The 24409-nt window shown below is 63.5% G+C and overlaps 1 protein-coding gene and 1 long non-coding RNA gene across 7 annotated transcripts in view; one reads left to right on the top strand and one right to left on the bottom strand.

Annotated features, from left to right (window-relative positions):
- The window catches only part of Septin9 (septin 9), a 140069-nt gene that overhangs the window by 71470 nt on the left and 44190 nt on the right, over nt 1-24409 (bottom strand). The window contains exon 1 of one of the 6 annotated variants that reach the window (XM_078041580.1): nt 14251-14494. The exons of the other annotated variants lie outside the window; for them this stretch is intronic. Coding sequence (XP_077897706.1) covers nt 14251-14305 — 55 coding nt within the window. The 5' untranslated portion in view covers nt 14306-14494. Of the gene's footprint in view, nt 1-14250; nt 14495-24409 lie in introns of those variants that run through there. 6 annotated transcript variants of the gene reach the window in all.
- LOC144375953 (uncharacterized) lies at nt 1260-6697 on the top strand. Its single transcript, XR_013435876.1, has 2 exons — nt 1260-4152; nt 4983-6697. It is a non-coding gene; the product is annotated as an uncharacterized LOC144375953 (long non-coding RNA).

Here is a 24409-nt window from a genome sequence, read left to right on the forward strand (position 1 = left end):
GGGTCCCTGAAGGCAGGACACAAACAGGTGGACAGCCCAGTGGCCGCTGTGGTCAACACTGCTCTTGAGACATAAGATCTCTGGCTTTTTTTTGGAGTACTGGGCCTTGGGCATGCTGGGCAAGGGCTCTACCTGAGCTACACCCCCACCCCTTCATTATGGTCACTTGTCCCTGGAATAAAACTCTAATGACCTGGGAAACAAGGACTCAGGCTGGACAGCACCTCCCCAGCCTGGCCACACCACCTCCTCCACCCAGGATGGACCAGGAGTTCCAGCAGATTCCCTTACAACTGCCTCCAAAATCTGCTACAGTGTCTGAAGGACAGGGGACTCCACCCTGGGTTTGCCAGAAGTGGGAGGAATCGTGTCCCGCCCCTGAGACACCCAGGGCTAACTCCTGGGGCCTGGGAGTGTGACCTTAGCTGGAAAAGGATCTCGAGGTGCCATTAAGGTGAGAATCTGAGGCGGAGACGCGGGGATCAGCGGGGAACCCCTCTCACGTACGGGGGGCTGCAGAGGCGTGGAAGAGAGAGGGTTCCCCAGGCCCCTAGGACAGACCCCGCCAAGACACCTTGATGTCGGACTCTGGGCTCCACAGCCATGGGCTCCCGGGCACCAAGAGAAAATGGGGACAAGGGGTCGGCTCAGTGACACCAGCATAAAATCCCAGCGACTCTGGAGGCTGAGACGGGAGGGTGGCAAGTTCGAAGCCAGGCTCAGCAACGGCGAGGTGCTGAGCAGCCGGGTGAGACCCCGCCTCTAAATGAAATGCAGAATAGGGCTGCGAGGGGGCTCCGGGCTGAGTGCCTGAGCTCAATCCCTGGTGTCCAAAATAAAAAGAAGAAAGGGGACGAGGGTGCAGCTCGGTGGCCGTGCCTGTGAGGCCCTGGTTCCGGGGCAGCCCCACAGGAAAGCAGTGAAATAGGAAGGGGCGGGCCTCACGCCCACATGGCCCTCCCCATCCAGCTCAGCCTCTTGGCCTTGGGTTCAGCCTGAAGCCACTCTTTGCCTCTGATCCAACGGTGCTTAGAAGGGACACCCGTGCCACCTGGCAGGAGGAGCCTCCGTCCCCTGGGTCCCTTCTGCTGCCTGGGCTCCGGGTGCCACCAACCCTCCCCCACATCAAGGTGTCCATGTGTGACCCCTACCTGGGAAGTTCCCGGCTCGCAGTGGCCACCCTGCCGACATGGTCACAGCTCCTCCTAGGTGTCCCAGGGGGCCATAAGTCACGTGGTCATCCCCCTGTGGCAGGTAGGACTCCCCAACTGAGAAGGGCCTTCAGCCTAGACAGACCCCGCCCGACAGTCAAGCCCAGCTCCTGATCCTGCAAGTCCCTTCCCCCATCTGGCAGCCTCGGGGTCATTCCAGGCTGAGGGTAAACAGGGCTCTAAGAAGCAGGGCTCCCTTTCTTCTCTCCTAAATTACAGATTGGGGAACGTGAGCACATCTGGAACAACTGGCTGCAACGCCTGGACGGGTCCTGCCCTCCCCCTTTCAAGCCAGCTGCGAGCCATCTCCCCAGGATCGGGAGGAGGGAAGTGGGCTGGAGCTGCAGCAAGAAGACAGATGTGGGGTAGATAAGGCGAAGAACTTCCTGGCTCCGGGTGAGGCGGCTGGGTGAGAGGGCAGCTCAGAGCAGAAGTGAAGATCTCTGGGTGTGGCCAGCCTCAGAGAGGGAGGGCTAACACAGGACTCCAGCCTGAGTCCTGAGGCCACCGAGGTCCCAGGTCCCAGGGGAGAGCAGGTTTCCTGAGCTTTCATCCACCCACATCCTCCGGGCAGCCCAGAAACCCGGCCAGGGTCCTGCCTGTGGCCCTCAGTCCTCTGAGGAGAGAGAACTGAGCCCCAAGCAGGGTCCGGCCACGGTCCTCCTCCCAGCCCCCTGCAGTCCAGTGCTTCCACTTCCCAGGCCCCTCTGCAGCCCAGGGAGCCAGGACCCGGGCCCTGAGGAAGGTGACCTCGGCCCCTTTCCACCCAAGCACCGGACAGCGCCAGGCGGGGTCCGTGCGCAGCCCAGTGTGCAGGCCAAGCTGGACCTCCTCCTCTGTTCCCAGCCTGGTCACTGGTCACGGCTGGTGGCAGCCACTCCTAATGTGCAAGGAGGCCATCCTCCCTCTTCTCCTGACCAGCTACTGGGAAAATGTTAAAAGCACTTTAAAAATGAAGGAAAAAAGAAAAAAAGGCCTAACAGCAGGGGCCCGGGCCAGGTGGAGGCCTCCATCAATCACCCAGCCAGGGGCACCGAGGGCCAGATGGCTCTGTGTTGTGGCCTGGAGGCCCAGGCCAGTATGAGCTGCGACCTAATTACAGGGGACGGTGACCCTGGGGAGCGGAGTTCAGGCTCCGGTCAGAGCAGTGCCCAGGACGGCCGGCCTGGGAGCCAGGGGAGGGGCAGGGCCAGCCCTCAGTGAGCAGACCCAGGCTCTCCACGCCGCGGCGGAGGGGGACAGAACTGTGAGCGCCCAGCCCTGCGCCTTCCAGCCAGCCTCACCGGTCACAGTTCGAGGGCTGGGTGGGCTTGGTTGCCACCCTCAAAAACTAGAGGGGGTTGCCAAAGAAGAGGGTCCCAGAAACCCAAAGGAGGAGATGGAGGGCTGCGTGGGACAGGCCACGGATGGACACTGAGAAGAGTCCAGAAGGGGCTGCCAGGGAGGGAGAGCCTGGGCATGCCAAACGGCCCGGGGGTGGGGGCTGGGCAAGGCCAGGGGTTCCTCCTGCTGAGACCCTCCTGGCTCCCCTCACAGCTCTGGGAAACCCCACAAAGCCATCCAAAGACACCCGCAAAGAGCAGGTGAGCTCTGGGCCAGGCGGGAAGCCTGGACTCCCCGGGACTGCCCGGAAGGAGGAGCCCAGAGGTGAGGAGCAGCCGCAGGGACCGGGGAGGGTGTCTGCCTGCAGGGGAGGCAGAGCTCTGGGCCTGTGGCAGAGCTGGGAGGGGAGTCTGGACCGTACCCCCGCAGTGGCAGAGGCTGGATGTCCCCCGCAGTGGCAGAGGCTGGATGTCCCCCGCAGTGGCAGAGGCTGGACGTCCCCGCAGTGGCAGAGGCTGGATGTCCCCGCAGTGGCAGAGGCTGGACGTCCCCCGCAGTGGCAGAGGCTGGATGTCCCCGCAGTGGCAGAGGCTGGACGTGGCAGGAATCTGCCCACAGAGACAACGAGTGCCCAGCCCCATTCCCACACTCTCCCAGGGAGAGCAGCGGGGACCTGGGCCTGGACCAAGCAGGGTTCTGCAGGGGGCAGGTAGACAGGGGGAAGGGCCTTGGTCCACCAGCACCAGCCGCCACCTCAGGCAGCAGCCATCAAAGGATCAGAGAGAGGAGGACCACCTGGCCCTGTTAGGCAGGCCAGGCAGCCAGTGGTCACCCAAGCCCCACAACGTGGCACGTCGGGGCCAGATTTCCTAATCCGCCTCGGGGCTCCCCCAGCCCCGAACACTCTGCTCCCCCGAGATCAGCTGCTGCCACAGACGGAACAGTGGCCCTAAAATGCATGTCCAAGTCCTACCATGGGCACCTGAGTGACCTTAGTGGGAAACAGGGCCTTTGAAGACGCGCTTAGGGACCTCAAGACGAGACCATCCTGGGTTTGGGTGGGCTCCAAACCCAGTCACAAGCGTCCCTCCACTTGTTAAGGACAGGAGACACGGAGACACAGAAAGGATGGAGCAGAGGTTGGAGGGACCCTGCACACCCCGAGGGAAGATGGGGTGCCGAGAGCCGGCGAGGCTGGGGGGCTGCCCGTCAGAGCCCCGGGGGGGTGTGCCCGTGTCCCCTCTGCTGAACCTTGCCCAAAGCTACCACGCCCTGGAGCCTCGCAGGTGGGTCCGCTGTCCCCAGACCCTTCCACATCTCACACAGTGGTTCTGCTCCTCTGCTGGCCCTCAACACCCGGTCCCCACCCGAGGGGCGAACAGTTCACTCCCTTCTCTCTGTGTTTATTCTCTGAGCCTCTGAGCACCCGGCTGTCACCACCAGAGGGTGGAGGAAATGCTCCTGAGGCAGAAGACACTGTCCCCAGCAGCACAGAGGGGCCCGGCTCAGTGACCTCCCTCGGACTTGCTTTCTTTCCAAGAGGGAAGGCCCAGAGCCAGCCTGCGGGGCAGGACGGAGGGAGGCCTTGGCTACCTGCCTGCCCGGCTCCCATGGACAGGTAAGCGCCCGTCCCAGGCCACACACCATCCACAGATGACCCCTCATTGTGCTTGTGCCCTGTGAAAGAGCAGTGGACAGCAAGCTTCCACCCTCTGTACGGAGAGCCCTCCGGCTGACCCAGGCACCCTCAGCCCCAGGATGTGACGTGCCTGCGGCAGCAGGGACACCAGGCCTGCCAATCACCACCTCCAAAGCCCCATCCCTGAAGCCCCCAGGCTGCCAGGCCCTTCCCTCCACCAGCAGGAGAGTCAGGAGCTCTGAGGACTGGCTGGAACCGGGGGCACCATGGGGCATAGCGTGGAGGAGTCACAAGGCCACCTGTGCTCCACTGGAGCCAGGCAGACGACTTCTCTGTCCTCTGCTTCCTGGAGAGGACTGGAGAGCTGGGCTGAAGGTCCCTTCTGTCCTGGGCATGGTACCACGACACCAGCTCCCGTGCGCTCCTGATCCTGAACCAACCAGGTCCAAACATGGCGCACAGCAGGACGGGTCTGGCCAGCAGTGCACCAGCAGGGCCAGAGGCTCACCCTTCTGGGTCAAGGTGGCGGATCCGGCTCTAGTCCACATTCCTGTGGACAGAACTGCCATGGGCAGCAGAGCCCAGAGAGGCCCGGCCACAGCCTGCACCACGGAGCCAAGGTGGATCACGGTACCCAGAACTCGACCCGGAACTGGAGAGAACCAGCTGGGTCTCGGGCACCCTGGCTCTCCACGGTCCAGGCCCCCACCCCTCAGCTCTCATGCCCAGCTGAGAGGTTTGTCTGGGTGAGTAACTTTTCTGACAATGAACTTCTAAAAATAACGTTTGTTGCTTTTTTCTTATAAAAGCATCGGAGGCCGAGGCAGAAAACAAAGGTGGGGGACGGATCGAACGCACACCCAGAAACCATCGGCACCCTGACAAGTATCCTCCCCCTCCAGGGGGCACGGTGAGGCTAGGACCCCACACCCTGGACTCCTCTGCAGCTCTGAAGTCCGGATCCAGGTCAACCTTCACAGCCGGGGTCACAATCATTTCAGGAGCTCGTGAAAAGCAGACTGTTGGGGCTGGGATGGGCTGGGGCACTTGCCTGCCATGGGCGAGGGCCTGGGTTGCCTCCCCAAAACCGCAAAAAAAAAAAAAGACTTCGGTCCCCCCACTCCTGGTGGTTCTAGCCGAGCCAGGCTGGAGGTGGGGGCAGCCAGGTGTGGACCCCGCCCTCCCATGGGCTCCCTGCCTCACGGAGACCACCCGGCTCTGGGAATCCTGTAAGCAGCCCACGCGACACTCAGCGGAAGCAGCTCTGCTCCGCAGCCCCAGCCTGCCCCCACCTTCCTGCCAGTCACCCCAGGACAATGTCCAGCTTCAGCCACCACCGCTCAGCCCCCTGGGCAGTCACCGACCGAAGGACGCGCACTGCTGGGAAAGAGGGGGTGTGCCGGTCACAGGGTCCCAAAACTGTGTCACCTCAGAAACAGCCAGTCCCACAGCAGGGCCCGGGAGACTCACGATGAAACCTGGCTCCGCGCACTTGGTGTCCCCCACCCACAACAGGACACACGGGGGCAGAGCAGACCCCAGCCACCCCCAGCGAACCTCCCTGCCCCGGGTCCTGGCCCGCAGCCCGGCAGGAGCCGTGGCCCTCCCCCTGCTGACGGTCACCCTCCTGGGGCAGGAGCCAGGCCTGCTCCTTACTGTCCCCTGAGAAGGACTCGCCACATGGAATCTCTGACGGGCACTACCGAGTCCTCACCCAGGCCGCCTGGACCCTCAGGACCACCCACAGACAGGGATGCACTCCTGTCCCCATTTGACAGATGGGGACCGAGGCAGAGAGAGGCTGAGGACTCACCCCACATTGCAGCGTGGACAAGAGTGAAGCCCGAGCTGAGCCACACGCTGCCCTCGGGGCCCACGAGGCCCTCGGAGAGCAGGGAGCCTACGAGCACCCGCGTGGGTCTCTCCGTCGGAGGCAGACGCCACCCACCAGACCCCAGGCCTGGGAGCCTGGCTGTCCCCCACAGGGGCAAGCAGGAGCCAGCAAAGACAAGCCAGCGGAGGGCGGCACCAGGCAGGGCCAGCGGAAGGCCACAGCGGCAGGTGACACCGGCTACAGGCAGGGGGCATGGACCTGGGCTGCCTGCGTCCAGTGCTGGGCTCTCTGGAGGGCTAAAGTAGGTGCTCAACCAAAGGAAGTGGTTCTGATTGCCCAGGGTGGGCTGGGCCAGGGCAGGCTCCTGTGAGCCACGGGGGAGCAGCTGAAGGGCTGGGACTTGGGTCAGAGAACACCAGAGGAGAGGGAGGCCACAGCCACCCACAGCTGGCTCCGGGGCTCCTGACAGCTGTGCGCAGGAGCCTGGCCTCACCAGGGTCCCCATCCTGTCCCCCAGCTGCCCCAAGACTTGGTTCCCCTGGGCCAGGAAGGAAGGTGGGGACAGTCACCCAGCAGGGAGGGGAAGGGGCCGCCCCGGGTGAACGAAGCCCCTCCTCCCACCACCAGCCCCCAACCCTTGATCAAGGGTCTTCTTTAGTCCAGAAATAAAAACCAGAGTAGCTCTTCCAAGGCTTCCTGAGGGGCCAGCGCTCCGAGCTCCCCACTGCCAACCTGCAGCTGTCCTTGCCCCAGTCCCCCGCCCCCGCTCAGGTGACACAGAGTTAACCTAAGCCAGGGACCCCTGCCCACCCAACTCTCCGCACCACCCACGTTCCTCTAGGCTCCCTGGGCCTCCGGGAAAGGAGCGAGATGCAGAGCCTGAATCCCTGGACAGGGGGCCCCTGGACAAGCTGGGAGCAGGACCCAGGGCGGGGAGGTCCACGTGGGGGTCACCCGTGCTGGGTGTGGCACACACGGGGTTCTGCACGGGAGTCAAGTGGAGCGACGGCAAGGGAAGTCGGCACTTCATGCGGAGCCAAAGGGAAAAACCAAGCCCCAGCTGACTTCCAGAGAACGCCATTCCTGGCCTTCCAGGGGACAGCAGGCAGGGGACAGCAGAGAACATGGCCCCTCCAGGCCTGGTGTGGAGCCAGGAAAACTTGTCCGCTTTACTACAGATAATATCAGTCTCTAAGGGACACAGGGCAGGGGCCTGGCCTGCCCGCACAGGGAAACTGGCCACCCACGTGGAAAGTAGGGCGCATAGCCTGCTTAGAGCCGGCTTCCTGCCCCAGGAAGGGGCGAGACCCGGCCCGGAAAGCTAGGAACCCACAGACCAGCCATCACCAGCAGAACCAGAAACCTCACGTCTTCCAGGCTGGGCCAGGGGACAGGGGCTGGCACGGAGGCCCATCTGAGCAGACTCCCCGGGCCGGGGACAGCCGCTCTCCTCCTGCCACAGGAAAGTGAGACTGGTCCACCCACTGACCTCTTGGAGACAGAGAGAGGGCTCCTCCCACCATCCTCAGGGGGTCTCTCCCAGACCCTGCCTCAGGGCATCAGCAAGGACAGCCCCCAGCTGGGCTCCAGGAGGCCAGAAAGCGGGAATCCACAAACCCTTACGCAGGCCGCAAAGGGTTCCAGAGAGTTCCAGGCCCTCAGGGGAGAAGCACCGTGGAAGGGGACAGGGAGAGGCCAGCTGGCTGCCCCACTGAGGCTGAAGAGCCACCCCACCCAGACGGCGTCCCCAGGCGCCCACCTCAGGCAGGGGCTGGCGATGCTGCCAGGAAGGCTGCAGCGAGGGCCTCCAAGGTCTCACTGTCCCAAAGGCCAGGTCCCCTGAGTTCCTGGACTTTAGGCCAGAGACGCCAAGGGGGACTGCAGAGAGACCCAGGAGTTCCGCGGGGCAAGGGTAGACAGAGAAAAGCTCAAAGAGGCGGGAGGAGTGGGGTCTCATCCTGACCGCCAGGGCCAGTTCCCAGGGTGCTGGCCGCTGGTCCCCACAGCGCCTACGCCAGCCCCAGCAGAGCGTAGGGCGCCTGGGGCTCCCTGTTTATGTGCCCGCTAAACCGAGGTCATCCTCTGGTCCCTCCATCTAAATGTCTGGGCATTGGCAGCACTTTCAAAAATGACAACAAACTTGAAGTTTCTAGAAGGTCTGCTGGTCCCGTCTGAGCGGAGCCTCCGGGCTCTGTCCAGACCAGATTAAACAGCCCGATCCCAGAAATGCCCTCCAGGCGCCTGGGGGTGTCCAGAGGCCAACTGGTGGGTCTGTCTGGCTGGAAGGATGACAAGTCCTTGGACTTCTTGGACTGGGTTCCAGAGAATTCTGGACCATTCCGTCTCACAAGCAGCTGAGAGATCCTCCAAATTTGGGAAAAACCAAGAGGGCTTTGGAAAGAGAGCCACTGCTTAGCCACCCGCCTCGGGGGCCAAGAGAAAGCACCGGGGACTATTTCCAAGCTGGGTGTTCTGGGATGAGTCAGGAGGTGCCCCGACCCAGTACAGGTCTCCAGCAGAGCAGCCTGGCCCCTGGCCCACCCCGCCACCCCATCCTGAGGGCCTGGCTTGCAGAACACGTGCCCCGCACCACGCTGGCCGTGGAGGCCCCCAAGCCAGGGGCAAGTGCCCAGGACTCCGTCCTGGGTTTGGGGGTCAACCCAGAATCCTAGAGCAGCAGGCCATCCCAGCCGCCCAGAGTGTGGGTCACTGAGTGGACACAAAAGATAATGGGCAGTAACAAGACTCCGGCCCAAACGCTGGTGACCTTCCCCGCTCCCAGGCATGCGAGAAGTGGGAGGTAGAGAAAGGAGGGGACCGCAGCTCTGTTCCCCTGCCACCAAGATGACAGGGCCCGGCACATCTGGAGCAGTGGATGGAGACCCCAAGTCACCAGGCTGGGAGACCCCGCTGCCACAGGTGAGCACACACCTGCACATTTGTATTTCCCTGGGCGATGCCTCTCCCAAGGGCAGGGGCCCTGCCCCCCACCATGAGCATGGCAGAGCAAGTGCCACTCCACACAATGCGCTGCGCTGGCACCAAGTTCCCCAGCCCCCACCCCAGGCCCAGGCTCCCCAGGCCTCTGCGATAGATGGGCCTGAGGCGACCAAGGAGCACCCCAGCTTTGGCCTCAGAGCCCTTGCACTCCCCACTGGCCCAGGGTGGGTCTGTCCCGGCTCAGGGCCACTCTGCACCATGCACAGTTTGGCACTTGCAAAGGGCTGGGGCCAAGGACGCTCTGGCGCCCCTGTGCCTCCTGATCCGGGTTCCTGCTTTTCCGTCTACAGGCCTCTGTTCTAGTCAGAGTCCGGCCACTTAGTACCTGCCCCCACGGCTGTCAGCACTGGGCCCTAGAAACAGGCATGTGGTCCATCTGTCCATGGACAGAGAGGAGCCCTGCACCCCACATGACTCCAGCTTCCAGGGAGAGAACCCCATAATGTCAGCCACATGGGAGGAGGGGTCCTCCAGCTTTGCCAGGAGGCTGGGAATCTGCTGCATGCAAGAGACAACCCTCCCCACCCCCGCAGGCTCTCCAAGTCTGCACGACTGGCCATCTCTAGTGGTGACCATGCTGTCCAGCCTATGGGATCAGGTGACCTCCCATCACCCAGGACCTAGCTGTCCAGTTCCAGCAGCTGCAGCCACGCTCCAAACCCTGCTCAGCACCACTGTCTGCATCCTGAGTCCCCCAGCAAGAAGAGCCGTCCACAGCCCCAGTAACCCAGGAGCGAGCAGAGGCGCTGGAGTGGGCCAGAGGTTCTCCAACAGCAGAGGCTCAAGGTTCTCCAACAGCAGAGCAGGCTGCCCACCACCCTGCAAGGCCTCTCCCTCCGGATGCAAACTGCCCACCAGCCTCTCAAAACCTCCCTGGAAAGACGCAGGCCCCAGAAAGCATTTCCGGATAGATCTCCTCAGAAGGGTGTCCCTGTCTTCCGGAGATGTCTGGCCAGGGTACCCCCCGTCCAGCTGCAGGACCATCACAGCAGTGCCTGCATCCCCCTCCACCTAAGAACTTGCTCACTCTGGGGTGGCAGGCTTGCCCGTGCCAGGCTCTGGACACACAGAGCACTACGTCAGCGATGCCAACAGCCGTGGGTCCATGGAAGACACCCACTCCTCTTAGCTGCAGGGCACACACACCACAGAATCCCCGGCTCCACGAGGTCCTGCTGGGCACCTTCACTAGCACCGTCAGCCTCAGAGGTGCAAACCACAGGGAGACCGCATTCCCAGGAGCCTCAAGAGGCAGGAGCTACAGGCAGGAGCCTCACTGGTACTAATCAGGGACAGGTCTGAAGCCACCTCCCTGGAAGAAAGTGGCACTCAGATCCTGGCATTGCCAACACCCATGTCTCAGAGGTATCTGCATGATCCCTTCTCACTCAGGAGCCCTCCCCTACCCTCTTGGCCGGCTCTCCTGCTGGGGTGCAGGGCCACCACAGCTTCCAGGCCACAGCTTAGAGGGTCCTCCCTGGGGAACAGTGGAGGGCCCCAGACAAGGGCCAATGCCACCCAGCTCCGGAATCAGTGTCTGGGTCTCAGGCCAGGTCTGTTCCAACAATCAAGGACTTAGGGGACTCTTTCTGGGCGTGCAAATCTGGTTACGGCAAACGCTGCAGAGGGTAGGAGGCCAGCAGCCGGCTCTTGGAAGGGCTCGTTACACAAAGACCCAAGTTGTAACTGTGTCTGCGATAACAGATGGGGCCTGCAATCACCCAGGAGCACGCTACCCAACTGCCCTGTGCCTCCGCTGGCCCCGAGCGAGACAGAGGACAAGGTCAGCATTCTTGAAATGTGTCACCAGGGAGTGGTGGGTGCCACAGTCACCTCAAGGCCTTTTGTGCCGGAAGTGGGAAAATAGGAAACTTCAGAGAAGGGGAATATCACCAAGGCGTGGGACGGGAGGTCCAAACCGCATCACAAAATAGGAAACGTTCTCCTTGCCCTTACGTGAGGAGTCCCCACAGAGCTCCAGGACCTTCCTTGAAGCGGGGGGCTAAAGAGGGATGCAGGAAGTTTATGGGGAAGGGGGAGGGGGAGGTAAGGGGAAGACAGACTGGAAATTAAGAAGATAAAAAGGCAGTAATTCCAACCACTCAGGAGGCTGAGGCAGGAGGATCAAAAATTCAAGGCCAGCCTGGACAACCTACGGAGACCCTGTCTCAAAATAAAAAATAAAAGGGGCTGGGGCTGGGGCTCAGTGATAGAGCCTCCCAGGTTCAGTCACCAGTATTGGGCAAAAAATAAAAATAAAAAAGCAAAAAGAAGGGTGCTGTCCAGGGAGGGAGGGGGGAGAGATGCCCAGAATGTGGGGCCTCTGCAGAATTTGTGCACGCATACCCAGAGATGGCTGCCCCTCTGCCCTGCAGGGGGCGCTGCTCTGGCCTGACCCACCCACCCAGTTGCTGGATTCCAGGGTGGGCCGATGGCTCAGCTGGAAAATCCCCCAGAGACTCCATGGCTCGAGCCTGCCCTGCTGTGGGGGTGGCCTTCAGAGCCTCCACCCCTCGGCAGCTACCCGTGCTTCAGGACTGCCAGCCTCAGGGAGGAACCCGGGCTGCTGGGGACGCCACAGAGGACTTGGCCTTTTCCTCCTCCCCTTCCCACCTCCGCGAGGAAGCCTGGACACCAGGTGACCCCCCCATCGGAGGCCCTGGCTTTCTCCCAGGAAAGCAAAGGGGTGCCCCTCCCACTCCTCCAGACCAGCCGAGGGGCACCCGGATACTTCCAGCAGACTGGCCCACGGGTATCAGGGTGCCTGGCCCCTCCCCACACCCCAGCCCTCAATGGGCCAGCTCATTCCAACCTCCCACTACTGCCTGGGCTGGCTGCAAAGCTCTCCTCCTTCCTCCTGCAATCAAATTCCTACTTCCACTCAAGGTCCGCCTCCTCCATCACTCCCCGTTAGCCAGAAGTGACCTTACTCTGCCCTGACGTGGAGGCTGCCGGGCCGTCACATGCTCCCCTCCTCCCCAGCCATGCCTTCCCATGTCCCACCGCCTGTCTGTCTGTCTAAGGCTGTTCACCTTCCACATGTGCATCCTCCCCATTCTCCAACTCCACTCCAAGTTCCTGGGGCCCAGGGAGGGATGCCTGAAGGGGGCAGTGCTGGCCTCACATCCAGGCCAGGGGCAGGACATGCATACCCAACCACTGCCGGCTGAAGTTCTCAGGAAACACAGTGGGGGAGACTGACGCACACAGGGAACTAGAAGAACAGAGGCCCTGCTCCCCAAGACTGAGGAGCCTTCCTCCAGAGTCAAAGGGCCTCCGACCATCGCACCAGGATGCTCTCAATGAGGCCCTTGTCTTGGATAAAACTTGAGGGTCAGAAGCTGACTTGGGAGGCACCCAGAGGCCACCAGATGGAGTTACACGCAAGGACCCAGAGGCAGGAGCACTAGCAGCCTCCACAGTGCACTGTGCCAGATAGTAAGACCAACACCACACCAAACTCCTGCCTCCACTGCCACCAAAGGACTCCAGGTGGAGACCCCTACATTCACCATAAATCCCACCTTCAACTTAGCGCCTGGTATCAGGGAATGAAAGCAAAGACCCCAATTCACAGGCCAAAAGAGAGAAGAGCAGGGAGCACAGGACCTGAAGGGGGCAGCATCTTTCTCCATCAGTGCCTGCAGGAAAGGCATCCCACTGCTGACTGGCCAAGTGGACATTCGGGAGGAAGAAATGGCCCAAGGAGGAGCTGTGGAGGAGATGCCCGGGTAGAGAGGGCTACAGGAGGGCCACGCTATGCCAGGTGGCCAGAGGGCAACTTGTAACAAAGCAGACCTGGGGAGACCCCAGGACGAGCATGGCCCCTGAAAGACTCAGATGGTCAGGGGCACAAGACGTCAGCTCTGCAAACCCAGAACGCCCCTTGTTCTTGAGAAACAGGATGCAAGATGCTAGAATCTGAAAATCTGCGGCAGCCACTGGGTTGACCAAGTGGATGTGCCATGCCAGGCTTTGCTCAGGCTGTGCCACCACCAGACAGTGGGTCCCCCCTGAGTGTCCACCCCCCATCTCACCCGGTTCCCACCAAACACAGCCAAAGCTCTGGTCCCAAGAAGTCACTTCCACTCAAAGATGAGGCTGACCACAGATGAGCTGTGAGGGCGCTGGGCTGGGGACACCCATATTCTAGCCTGGTTCTGGCCACGGAGGGTGGAGGGCCTCAGAATGGTCACCTCCAGGCGTGGCCTGGCACCTGGCCGACGAAACTCCTTTGAGCTCAGCCTCTCCCCCTCGCGGGCTCTGCCCAAGGCAGCTCCTGCTCCGAGCCGCTCGGAGGGGCGGAGGGGCGGGGGCTCCGGCCGGCAGAGACAGGCCCGCCCTCAGAAAGCCAGTCCCAGAACCGCCGCCGAGACCATTGTGTGCGCCTCCCTTCCCACCGCTTTATTTACTCCTGAGGACACAGGACACAGGGCCACGGCACCGGCAGTCACGAGGCCCCGCGAAAGCGCGCGCACACACAGGCCGGGGCGGGGGCGCCAGACTCAGCCCGGGAGGGAGCACCCCCCAGTCTCCCTACTTTATAAACTCCGAAGGGAGGAAGAGCCAAAATGCTCCCCTTACCCTCACGCAAGCCCCCTCTGCCCGCACCGCCCTACTCTTGGAGGCGGACGAGGCTGTCCCCAGGCCTGGATGGGGGCCAGGGGACGCCCCACGCCGAACACCAACGCAGCGGGAGCAGTGTCCGCTCGGCTGTGCCCGACCCTGCGGGCTGCGCGACTCGGCGGCCCTCCCCAGCCCGGATTCGGCTCAGCTCCGGCCCAGAAGCTGGCGTGGGGGAGGGGGAGGCTGTCCACCGGCAGGACGCGGCCGCCCACTCGGCCCGAGGCGGGGGACTAAGTCCCTAGCCAGCCGCCAGGCCCGAGGGGCCGAGAGCATCGGGCCGGCGGTTGATTTTCGGGAGTCGAAGTACTCGGTAGTTCCGGGGACGCCCCGCGAGCCCTCGAGGAGGTGGCTGTCGCTGGGCAAACACAAACAACAATAAAAGGAAGGAAACTCGGGCGGCAGCGCGCAGCGCGAGCTCTGGGTCCCGTGCGGGTCCCTCCAAAGGGGGCCTCCACTTCGGCGACGCGGGGCCCGGCGCGCGCGGCGCTCCTGGCTGGAGGGCGACCATCGGGGGTCCCGTCTGCTCTCCGCGCACTCCCGTCCCGCCGTCCCGCGCCAGGCCCGCCGAGGGTCCTGCCCAGCTCGCCCGCGGCGGCAGCAGCCAGCCCGGCACCCACCTTCGAAGTCCGAAATGATCCCGTCCAGCTGCGCGTTGACCGCGGGGTCGGACATGGTGGCTGGTGGGCAGGGAGTCGCGCAGAGGGCGGCGGCGAGGAAGCGCCCCCGGCCGGGCCCGAGCCCTGCGCGCTGGCTGGGGCGCCGCGCCCGCGCTCCTGCAGTGCAGAGATCGCCGCCGGAGCCCCTCGGCCCCCAGGATCGGCTGAATGAATGGGGGAGGAAGGCGGGCGCCGGCCCCTCCCCGCGCGCCGCCCCCGCCCGCCGCCCCGGCCCCCGCCCCGCCCCCGCCTCCCGGGCGGATCAGGTTCCCGCACCGCCGGCCTCCCCGGCTCGCACTGGCTACTCCGCCCGCCTGTCAAGACCCGGCCTGGGGGGCTGGGGCCAGAGCGGGCGCAGCAGGGACCGCGGAGCCCTGGGCACACGACCCGCGCGCCCCCCTTCTCCCGGCCTGGCCTGCGCCCAGGGACGGCGACCGACCCGGCCTCGGCCCCTCCCCCCCGGACGCCCCGCTGCGACCAGATGTGGGCGGATGTGGAGGCCGGGCCGCGGCGCAGGGGCGGGCGCCGAGGGGGACGAGATTCCTCCCCTTTCCCGGGACGTAGGTTTCCTTCTGCGGGAGGTTTTATTTACGCAGCCAAAGTTCGCCGGCGCCTGCTTTGCGCGCCCAGCGCCTGCAAGGGTTAAGCGGGGGCGCGCGGCGAGATCCAAGCTCTGGGCTCCAGAGCCGGGGACGCGGGGCGATCGCGTGAGTCCACAGCATCCTACGGACTGAAGGCAACTGGTCCCCTGGCCGGGGTCGCCGCTGCACCCGCTGGGTGGCCTCTAAGGAAGGCGCTGGCCCAGTGCAGGGGCGTGCACCCGGATGGCGGACCCTGTCACCAGAGCCCCGGGACACGTTCCAACTCCACATCCCCTGCTCAGCAAAGAGTAGACCCGGGGCTCCCCCCCAGAGAGTAGACGGTTTGTAGTATCCGAAGGAGGACAGGGCACTGGGAGAAAGGGCAGTGGTGGGCTCCCTCTCCCGCTGGGCCTTTCTCTGGGTCGGTAGTCTCCACTCCTCCAACCACTGCACACCGTGGGACAGGGGTGAGCTAGAGGCCAAACAGAAGGGGCAGGAAGTAGTCCCCTGGAAGGGGCCTGGGGTCCCCCCAAGGGAGAGGGGTGATCCCCCACTCTGCCTGGGCTGCGGGCTGTAGGCTCCTGCCCTTACCTTAGGCCCGTGAGGACCCAGCCCGGAAAAACACCCCTCCAGAGTGGGTGGGCAACTCTGCCCAAGTGGTCCCCAGGGCAGGGGCCTGCAGCAGGCAGGGCGGATGAGCACCTGGGCTCCTCCTGGATCAGGGGCTGGCCCCTGGCCACTGCCCCTCCCTCCCCACACCCGCCTTTATGAAAGATCCCAAGTGTGCAGGGATCCTGACCCCTGAGGGGGAGGCCGAGGCCGGGTTGCAGGGGTCCCTGGAGGAGAGGGTCCTGGGTTTGGTGGGCCTTGCAAGTTGCTGGAATCAGGTCCTGGGTAAGAAAAGCCGTCCCTCCCCTTCATGCCTTGGATGTTTTGAACTGTTTTGCAGTTTGGGGACACTGCAAAACCACAGTCAGCTCAGATGGAGCACGCCCTCGTCTGCCTGGGAGCCTGGGTGACAGGATGGGGTTGTCATTGCCATCCAGCACCCGGATGGCCTCCACACCAGCAGTCCAACCCTGCTGGGTCACCTGCCCACCCACCTCTGGGGAGTTAAGTCCTCTCAACAGCACAGCCCTCGGGAAGATGCCAGGCTCAAGGCAGGGGCCGCGTCTGCCCTGGGCCGAAGCAAGATTCTCCAGGGTTTTTATAGAAAGCACCTGTTGAGTGGAGACCCACCCATGAGATTGCTCTCCCGGTGCCCTGAGTCCCTACACACAGCAGGGCCAAGCCGACTTGGGTGTGTTTCCTTGGGGAGCCCAGCCAGTGTGCAGGACTCACCGAAATGCCCCCAGGGGAATCCGAAGGACAATGGCGGGAGGAAGGCAGTTTCCTGGCCTGTTGTGACCTGGCTCAAGAGCCCAGGCACCACCACCCCCCCCCTGCCATCCCCCTTCACCTTAACCACAGCCCTTATTACCAGGCCTCTGCTCCCTCAGGAAAGCCAAGCTGGGTTTGGCCACACTCCCAACAGGAAGTTCACCCTGGTGTCTAACCAACTGCTCTAATTGTACATCATGATTTCCTCCCTTTTCTGCTGACCTCAGAGGAGATGGGAAACAGTTGGGTACCTCCCTTCACATCAATATCACCTCCAAACTCCAGGCACTCTGCCTGCCCCTCGGCCTCTGTCTCTCAGCTCACACTGCCCTCCTCTAGCCCTGTAGGCACCGCCCTTTGGTCACTCTCTGGGATGCTCCCATCTGGGGCTCGGGGGCTTTCACCAGGCCAGATGGCCACAGTGCGGGGGGCCTTCTGGACCCCTCTCCCCGGGTCTAGGCTGGACAAATGGTCCTGGTGAGGGCCCTGGGCAGATGAGGTGAGCAGCGGGTGAGAGAGAGAGAGGCTTAGGTCTAGCCAGGGAGAGGCCCGGGGCTCTGCCCTCTGTGATGGTGACCGGTGGCAGGGCCACCTGCAGGCCTGGCCAAAGGGGAAGGTGTGCTCAGAGGGACACCAGAAACCCCCTCCCAGGTGCACCCAGACCTAGCGGGGGCCAGTTCTGCCCCCAAGACGTCCCCGGGCTCAGACGGCGGCCTGGCCTGGGACAGGGCCTCAGCTGGCGGACTTCAGGTCAGCCTCTCCGGTCAGCAGCTCCCCCTGCGCCAGGGCAGGCCCTGCGCCCCGAGGGGAGTCCTCAAAGGGGACCGAAGGGCACAGAGACGGAGAAGAGACTAGAATAACATGGCCACAGGCCAAGGGTGGCGGGGTCCCCAGAAGCTGGGCGGCAGGAAGGACCCTCCCCAGAGCCTGCAGAGGGACAGCGCCCTGTGACCCGGGGAGTCAGCCCGGTGGCCTCCAGAAAGGGGAGTGACCACCCTTGTGCTGCGCCAGGCGGGTGCGTGGCCGAGCGCGTGGCCGTCCTCAGCCTCACAGCTGCAGGGGGAGAGCCCAGACCCGAGTCCCGGTCGGGATGTCTAGGGCAGCGCCCCTCAGCTGTCAGGGGGCTGACCCGGGCACCTCTGTCCTGGGGGGGTTCAGCCCTGGGGGGGTCAGCCCTGGGGGGGTCAGGCAGCAGCGAGTTTTAAGGAGAAGCTAAAAGCAGGACGGGTGAGGAGTGGGAGGAAGCCCCGGGGCCTGGCTGGTAACGGGATCCAGCGGCCTGGGAGAAGCCACCGGTGGCGGGGTCCCTTCCAGCCGGAGGGTCGGAGGGACGTCGACCACAGTGTGGGAAAAGAGGGCGGAGGAAACGCAGGGCGGAAACAGCCGTTGGGCGTGACTTGGGGACGGTGACCCCTGTGCGCCCAGGTACAGCCTGGGAAGCTGCTGGCCCGGAAGCAGCTCGGCAGTGGGGCAGGAGCAGGGCGTCGGTGGCACTGGGCCCAGCTACTGCGCCTGGACAGGACACCAGCGAGCAGTCTCCTCCCTCGCGGGGGCTCCTCTTTGCCTGGACCTGGCACACAGTAGGACCGCACTGAGCTCCGGGGCCTCAGTCCAGCGGCAGCCGGGCCTCCCTCAGCCCATCCCAGGGAGAGGCACCCTGTTCGCCCCGCGGCCCAAGCCCAAAGCCACCACCTCCGGCACCCTCCCTCCCCCACCCCAACAGCTGGTTCCCTCCAGGAACCTGGGGGCCTGGGGGCCTCCCCACCCCGCAGGCTGACCACAGCCAGCCACCCTCCAACACACAGCAGGGCCCTGCACTCAGCATGCCTGTGGCTGGGGCAGCTCCACCCTGGACAAGCTCAGCTCCCCAAGGCGACATCGCCAGTGAGCGGGAAAGCTGCCCTCCGGCCACCAGACCTCAAGGGCAGGACAGGAGGCCCTGGTAGAGCCTCGAGGGCGCAGCCCGGCCATCCCCAGCAGCACAGGCGTGGGGACACGTAAATGTAGACAGAAAACCAACACTAGCACCGGCTGGGCTCCGTACCTCTCACCGCTGTTTAAACATGGCTTAACTGGTTTGTTACATATGCATAGCATGCCACTTGATTTTATGACATTTTTCTAATTAAGGCACTTTCACTGTGATCACACACGTTTACACATAAAACAGGAGCCTCCCACTGACCACGTTAGCCGTCTCCAGGCCACCACCGCCGTCCAAGTCCAGTTCTTTCCATCTTCCCAAAGTGGAACTCTGCACCCATTAAACAATGCCTCCCCGACTCCAGCAGCCATGGAGTGGAATCATACAGTCCTTGGTGACTGGCCTGCTTCCCTTGGCAGAGTGTCTCAAGGTGCAGGGTTTATCCAAGTCACAGCACGTGGCAGAATTTCCTTCTTAAAGGCTAAATAATATTCCACTGTGTGGACGTACCACATTTTGTCTACCCATTGATCCCTCGATGAACATTTGAGTTGCCCCCAGCTTTTGGCCGCTTTGAGTAATGCTGCCGTGAATGTGGATATGCATATATCTGTTTAAGTTCCTGTTTTAGTTCCCAGAAGTATAATGGCTGGATCCTATGGTCATTCTACGTAATTTAATTTCAAACAATGTTTTATGTGTAATTTGTGTTTAATATATTTACTTTTATATATGATAATCATGTCTATAGTTTTATATTATGTAAGTTCTGCATGATTTAATTTTTGATGACAACCACTTTGCCAGATTCCTCACGGTTTACCCATCTGCTCTGGGTCTCCGTGCCCTTTCTGCTGTGTTCCTGCAGTACACTGCCTGCCTGCCTCCGCTCTGGTTCCCTCCTCGAGCCCTCGCAGTGACCAGACCATGTCAACTCCCTCTGCCTTGCTCACTCTTCAGGTGCCAACTCCTCCCCTGCGTCTGCCCGTTTCCAGAGCCTAGTGACCTCATTCAGCCCCAGGCCTCCTTCCTGTTCTTCACACTGCCTTCTGCCCCAGGACATTTGCACAAGCCCTTCCCTGGGCCTGAACGGCTTCCCCGTCTTCTCCTGGTAGCTCTCTGTCTATCATTTCAGTCTTCCTCACCTCTAGGCAAGTATCAGGGGCTCCCCTAGTTCCTGTTCAGTGCCACAGAGTGATAAAGTGCAGGATCATGGGGGCTTCTGATGGGGAATCAGCCCCAGAGGACAGCAGGAGTCGTAACCCACGTGGACTCTGCCCTCTCGCCAGCACCAGAGGCTGCTACACCAGGACCCAGCCTCCAGGACCCGCCTCCCTGCCAGCCCCTGCCTGGGCAGCCACCCAGACTCGACCACTGACTGCCTTGCAGGCTGCCAGATTGTCAACGCTCATGTGACAGTGGGGACAGCTGACATTCACCCAGTGTGCAGCTCAAAGCCCATCACAGCATCTGCCCAGAGGCTGAGAGGCAACTGCAGGGTCTCACTTCACAGACCACATGACTAATCCATTCCCCAACTGCCCGGCGGCGGCCTGCTTGTGCAGAACCGCGTGAACCCTGCCCCAGGCCCGGCTCTTGGACGTTCTAAACAGTGTGAGGCAGAGGAGGCTCCTGGCCTTGGAGCCCGCAGACACTCTGCCCACGGCTCCTGGGCCCCAGCTCCAGTGCACAGGGCTGCGCAGGCTCAGTGGCCTGGAGTCCCGGGCTGCTGGCTCTGGTGACAGGACCTGACGTGACCTGAGGTGACCTGGCAGCAGCACCACTGGCCCTCCCAGGACAGTGACCTTAGACCTGCGAGGAACCAGGGAGCGCTGGATGGTGACGACCCCCACACGGCAGGGGGCAGGGACACCCTTCTCTCCACGGCCACCACTTTCTTATTGACCAGTTTCATCTGGACACCGTCCCTCGACGCCTGGTGCGACCCTGGTCCCCAAGACACAGCTTTGGAACCGCCTCAAGCCCCCAGTATCCTGGCCACCACCTGGGGCTGGAGTGCAGAGGCAGGGGACATCGTGCTCCAGAGAGTGGAGACACCGCCTCTGACCCTCCTGGGCCCCCGAGGGGCTGAGAGGAGTGGCCAGGCTGGTCCTGACCCCGCCTGAGGTGCACAGCTCGTCCCCTGGCTGTGCCAGCCCGCAGTCACCTCACGGCGGCTTCCAGGACACTTGGACACATGCCTGCCCCGAGGGACAAGGGACGAAGTACAGGCTGTTCCCGGGCCTGCAGTGTCCTGGCCTCCCCAGCACTTTTCCCAAGCAGGCACCCTGCTCTGTGGGTCTGGGGCTGGAGGCAGCTGCCACCCTGCGGTGTGGGGACCAGGGCTGAGTCACCAGCCTGCCCGAGTCCACGTCAGCAGGAACAGCAGGGACGGAGCTGGGAAGAAAGCACTGTTCAAAGTCACCACAGTGGACGTCCCAGGGAGCGCCCCTCCCTGCAGCCACAGACGGAGAACCCCTGGCCACTGGCTGCCAGGACCCAGCAGGTGGCGGGCGAGAGGGCGGAGGAGTGGCCAAAGCAGAACCCTCCCCCCCCCCACCCCTGACAGGGTCCAGGCCACCTGCACCACAGCCCCCAGCCCGGCCTCCTAAAGGCTCGTCACCCGCCCTCGAACTCTTCCCGAGACGGGGAGCTCAGCACCCATCGACGCCTCCCTCTTTCTTTGGACTGTTTAGAAACACACGGAGGCTGGGGTGCGGCTCAGAGGTCGGGCACCGCCCAGCGCCCACCCTGCGCTCCCCCAGCAATGCACAGCCACACGCATAAAAACTGAAACGAGATAAAGACGGGGCCCGGGCATGGCTCAGGTGGTACAGTGCTTGGCTCGCAGGCACGGGCCCAGGTTCAACCCTGAGCACCACAAAAAATAATAACAATAATAAAGGTAGATGGGGGAGGGGAGAGGGGCAGGGTGGGGGAGGGGGAGAGGGAGGGGGAGAGGGGCAGGGTGGGGGAGGGGGAGAGGGAGGGGGCAGGGGGAGGGGGCAGGGGGGAGGGGGCAGGGGGAGGGGGGAGAGGGGCGGGAGGGGGAGAGAGTGGGGAGGAAAACAGGGAGGGGTCAGCCTGGTGGAGCGCTGGCCACCGAGTGAGTGTCCACTTCAGCTCCTTCTGGAATAGGACGTGGGGTGGAGGTCAGGGTCACCGGCAGCTGGTTCTGGGGGCTGGAGTTGGGAGCATCAGTGCCTCAGTTTGGAGAAAGACACTAAGGCCTCGCCGTCCACAGGGAGACTGGCCGGGTCAGGTCGGGGCTGGGACGCAGTCTCCTCTGTCCCCGGCAGAGGAGGGGAAGGCTTCCGGTCCTGGAGGAGGACAGTGGCTTCCCTCCCCCGGGCACCAGGCTGCAGACACAGACACGGGGCTGACGGTGGTCCCACAGGCTCTGCTCCCACGGTGGCTAGTGTGGCTGGGGACTGAGGTGTCCCCGAGAGGCTCCGTTCCCGCAGGAGCCCTCAGAGGGTAAGTGGGGACCGTGAGGGCTGCGCTGGCCAGCCCCTGGATGGGATGGACCCATGGGGGTAACTGGGCAGGGGCCATGGCTGGGAGGGGTCCCTGGGGTCATGCCCTGGGAGGGGGATCTCCCCGGCCCTCCCCCTCCCTCTCCCTGCTGCCAGGAGTGGAGCAGCTTCCCTGCCACACTGCCCCACCAGGACCTGCACCTCGCCCAGGCCCACGGCAACGGAGCCGGCGGGGACAGACCGCTGCAGCCCTCCGGGGACAGACTGCTGGAGCCCTCAGGGACAGACCGCTGGAGCCAGAGCTAAAGCAAGCTCCCTCCTCCCAGTTGTTCCTGTCAGGTATTTTGGTCACCAAGCCAACACAGCCAGTGACCCCAGGACCCCCGAGTGCTCTGGCGCATCCCCCAGAGGACAGGGGTCCACTTCTGCCCGTGTCTGTGCCAGGCTCTGATGACCTCAGTGGAGCCCCAGATATTAGGGGGCAGCACGGTGAGCGGGCAGGTCCCCAGGCCTGGCCTTTCCCCTGGCTTGCCTGGCCACCTCTGCAGGGCCACGGAGAACAAAGAGGAGGAAGCAGCTGGGCTCTGCAGGCTCCCTCAGCAGGAGCAGGGAGGGACGTCACAGTCGGCCCCCCTGCGTGGGCTGAGTCCTCTCCCTTCCCAGTCCACCAGGAGCTGAGGGAGGCTCCACTGAAGTAGAAGCCAGGTGCCGTCACTTGCAACTGTATCCCAGCTACTGGGGAGGCTGAGGCAGGAGGATCGCAAGTTCAAGGCCAGTCTCAGCAATCTAGCAAGACGCTGCCTCAAAATGAAAAGGGCAAGGATGTGGCTCAGTGGCAAAGTGGCCCTGTATCCAGTCCCCAGTACCAAAGACCAAAAAGCAAAAAACAGTGCCCTAGCTCACAGTGATCCCTGGGGGTGGGGGCGGGCAGCCGCTCTACCTGAGAGGCGGCCTTGGGGCTGGCCCTGCGCCTGGGGACACAGTGCTCCTCTGGATGGAGGCAGAAGAGTGGCCGCTGGCCAGCCCCCCTGGCCAGTCTGGATGATGGAATCTTCCCAGCTCTGAGTGTGCTGGAAGCAGCAGCCAGAGTCACCCAGTGAACCACTTGTCCCCAGCGAGGCGCCGGGTACCACACAGCCGGCCTCTCGCTGGCCCGATTCTCCCCGCAACATGAGTCACTGGGCCAGGATGACTCGGCGTAGACAGGGCCCTGCCAGGGGCTTGCCAGCTCTGGCCAGGCCTCGGGCCGGGAGAGAGGAGCAAAGGCCCGACAGAAACCCGGGGCCTGCGTGGAGGCCTGGGCACTGCCCCGGGGTCCAGAGCAAAGGGAGCCTCTCTGGCCGCCTCCAGCAGCTGCGCCCCTGCCTGTGTGGGCACAGACGGCCTTTCAGAGCCTCGGGAACGGCCAGCAGAGTGACCTCATGTGGAAACAGGCCAGGAAGGGCGTGAGCGAGACAGGCCCGAGGCCCCGGGTCGGTTGACACCTTCCTGCCCCGGGGGGCAAAGCCCCGACCGCGCCACGTCAGGGACAGGCTCTGGGTGGTGGTTTTGTTTTTCATTAAGAATAAAAACGCGGCTCCGTCCCCACAGCCCGGGCTTCAGCAGGACCTCCCCGCTCCGGGCTCAGGTGCGCCCACCTGGGCTCCAAGGTGGAAGGACCTTCCTAAAGTGCGACAGTCCCGGGGGCGTCCCTCCACCTGCTGGGCCCAGAGGGGGCCACTCAGCCTCCCCTCCGGGCTTCTCCCTGCCCTCCGGTCCCCCCAGCTCTCAGGGGACCCCACGAGCCGCGCCTTGGCCGCCCCATTCTACTCCCCCGGCCGGTCCCGCTCCCTGACTCCTCCCCTCTACTCCTGCAGCCTTCAGCTCAGAGCCACTTCCCGGAAGCCGTCCAGGGCCCCAGGGGGGGCTTCTCCTCTAGGGCCCGCTCAGCCCCCAGGCCCTGGGCAGCCTCCACCTCAGACCCCGCGGCCTACGCGGTATCACGAGGCTCTGCACCAGGACTCAGTGAGCGGAGCTGCACCAAGACCCTCAGAAAGCCGCGGAGCTCCGCAGGCGCGCAGCAGATGCAGAGTGAGAGCCGCTGCATCCGCCCCTCCTGGCGCTCACCCCACCCGGGCCTTCCTCTGAAGGAAGGGGACAGGTGGCCGGACCGGAGGAGGGCTTTGTGGAGAGGGACTCCAGTGATCCTGGCCCCTGCTGCAGGGCACCTAGAGGGGACCGTGGGCCAGGAGAGTGGAGCAGCGAGCAGCCCGCAGGCAGCTGGGCCAACTCGGCTCAGCTGTTCCCCAGCGGGGAGAAATCTCTCACCTTCAGGAACAGGGTGGGGACATTCCCAGACAGGGCCATGTCTTGGCTGCTCAAGGAACCACAGTGATGGGTCTCGGCGGCCGGTCCCATCCCCAGACCTGGCCGGGAGCCTGTCCCTCTGCCTTAGCCGTTTATGGAGGTGTGGCCCCGTGACAGGGCACCTGGGGCACAGGACTGCGGCGGTCCCCGGCCAGCCTGACACGAGGCCTCCTCTTCCAGAAGCCAGTGTGGACGTCCGAGGCCAGGATCTCCACAGGCCCTTGGCACGTCCCCGGATGCCGGGGACGGGGAAACAACGGGGCCTTCGTGGCCAGCAGGGTGGACAGGGCCCAGAGATGGGCAGGTTTGTCAACTCAGTTGTGAACAATCTAGAGCACAGACCCCGCTTCATCCAAGTGTGGCCTGAAAACTCACAGCCAATGTCCCCTTCAGAACCATGTCACCTCTCCAAG

The sequence above is a fragment of the Ictidomys tridecemlineatus genome, chromosome 3 (genome assembly GCF_052094955.1).
Source record: "Ictidomys tridecemlineatus isolate mIctTri1 chromosome 3, mIctTri1.hap1, whole genome shotgun sequence".
Classification (NCBI taxonomy): domain Eukaryota; kingdom Metazoa; phylum Chordata; class Mammalia; order Rodentia; family Sciuridae; genus Ictidomys; species Ictidomys tridecemlineatus.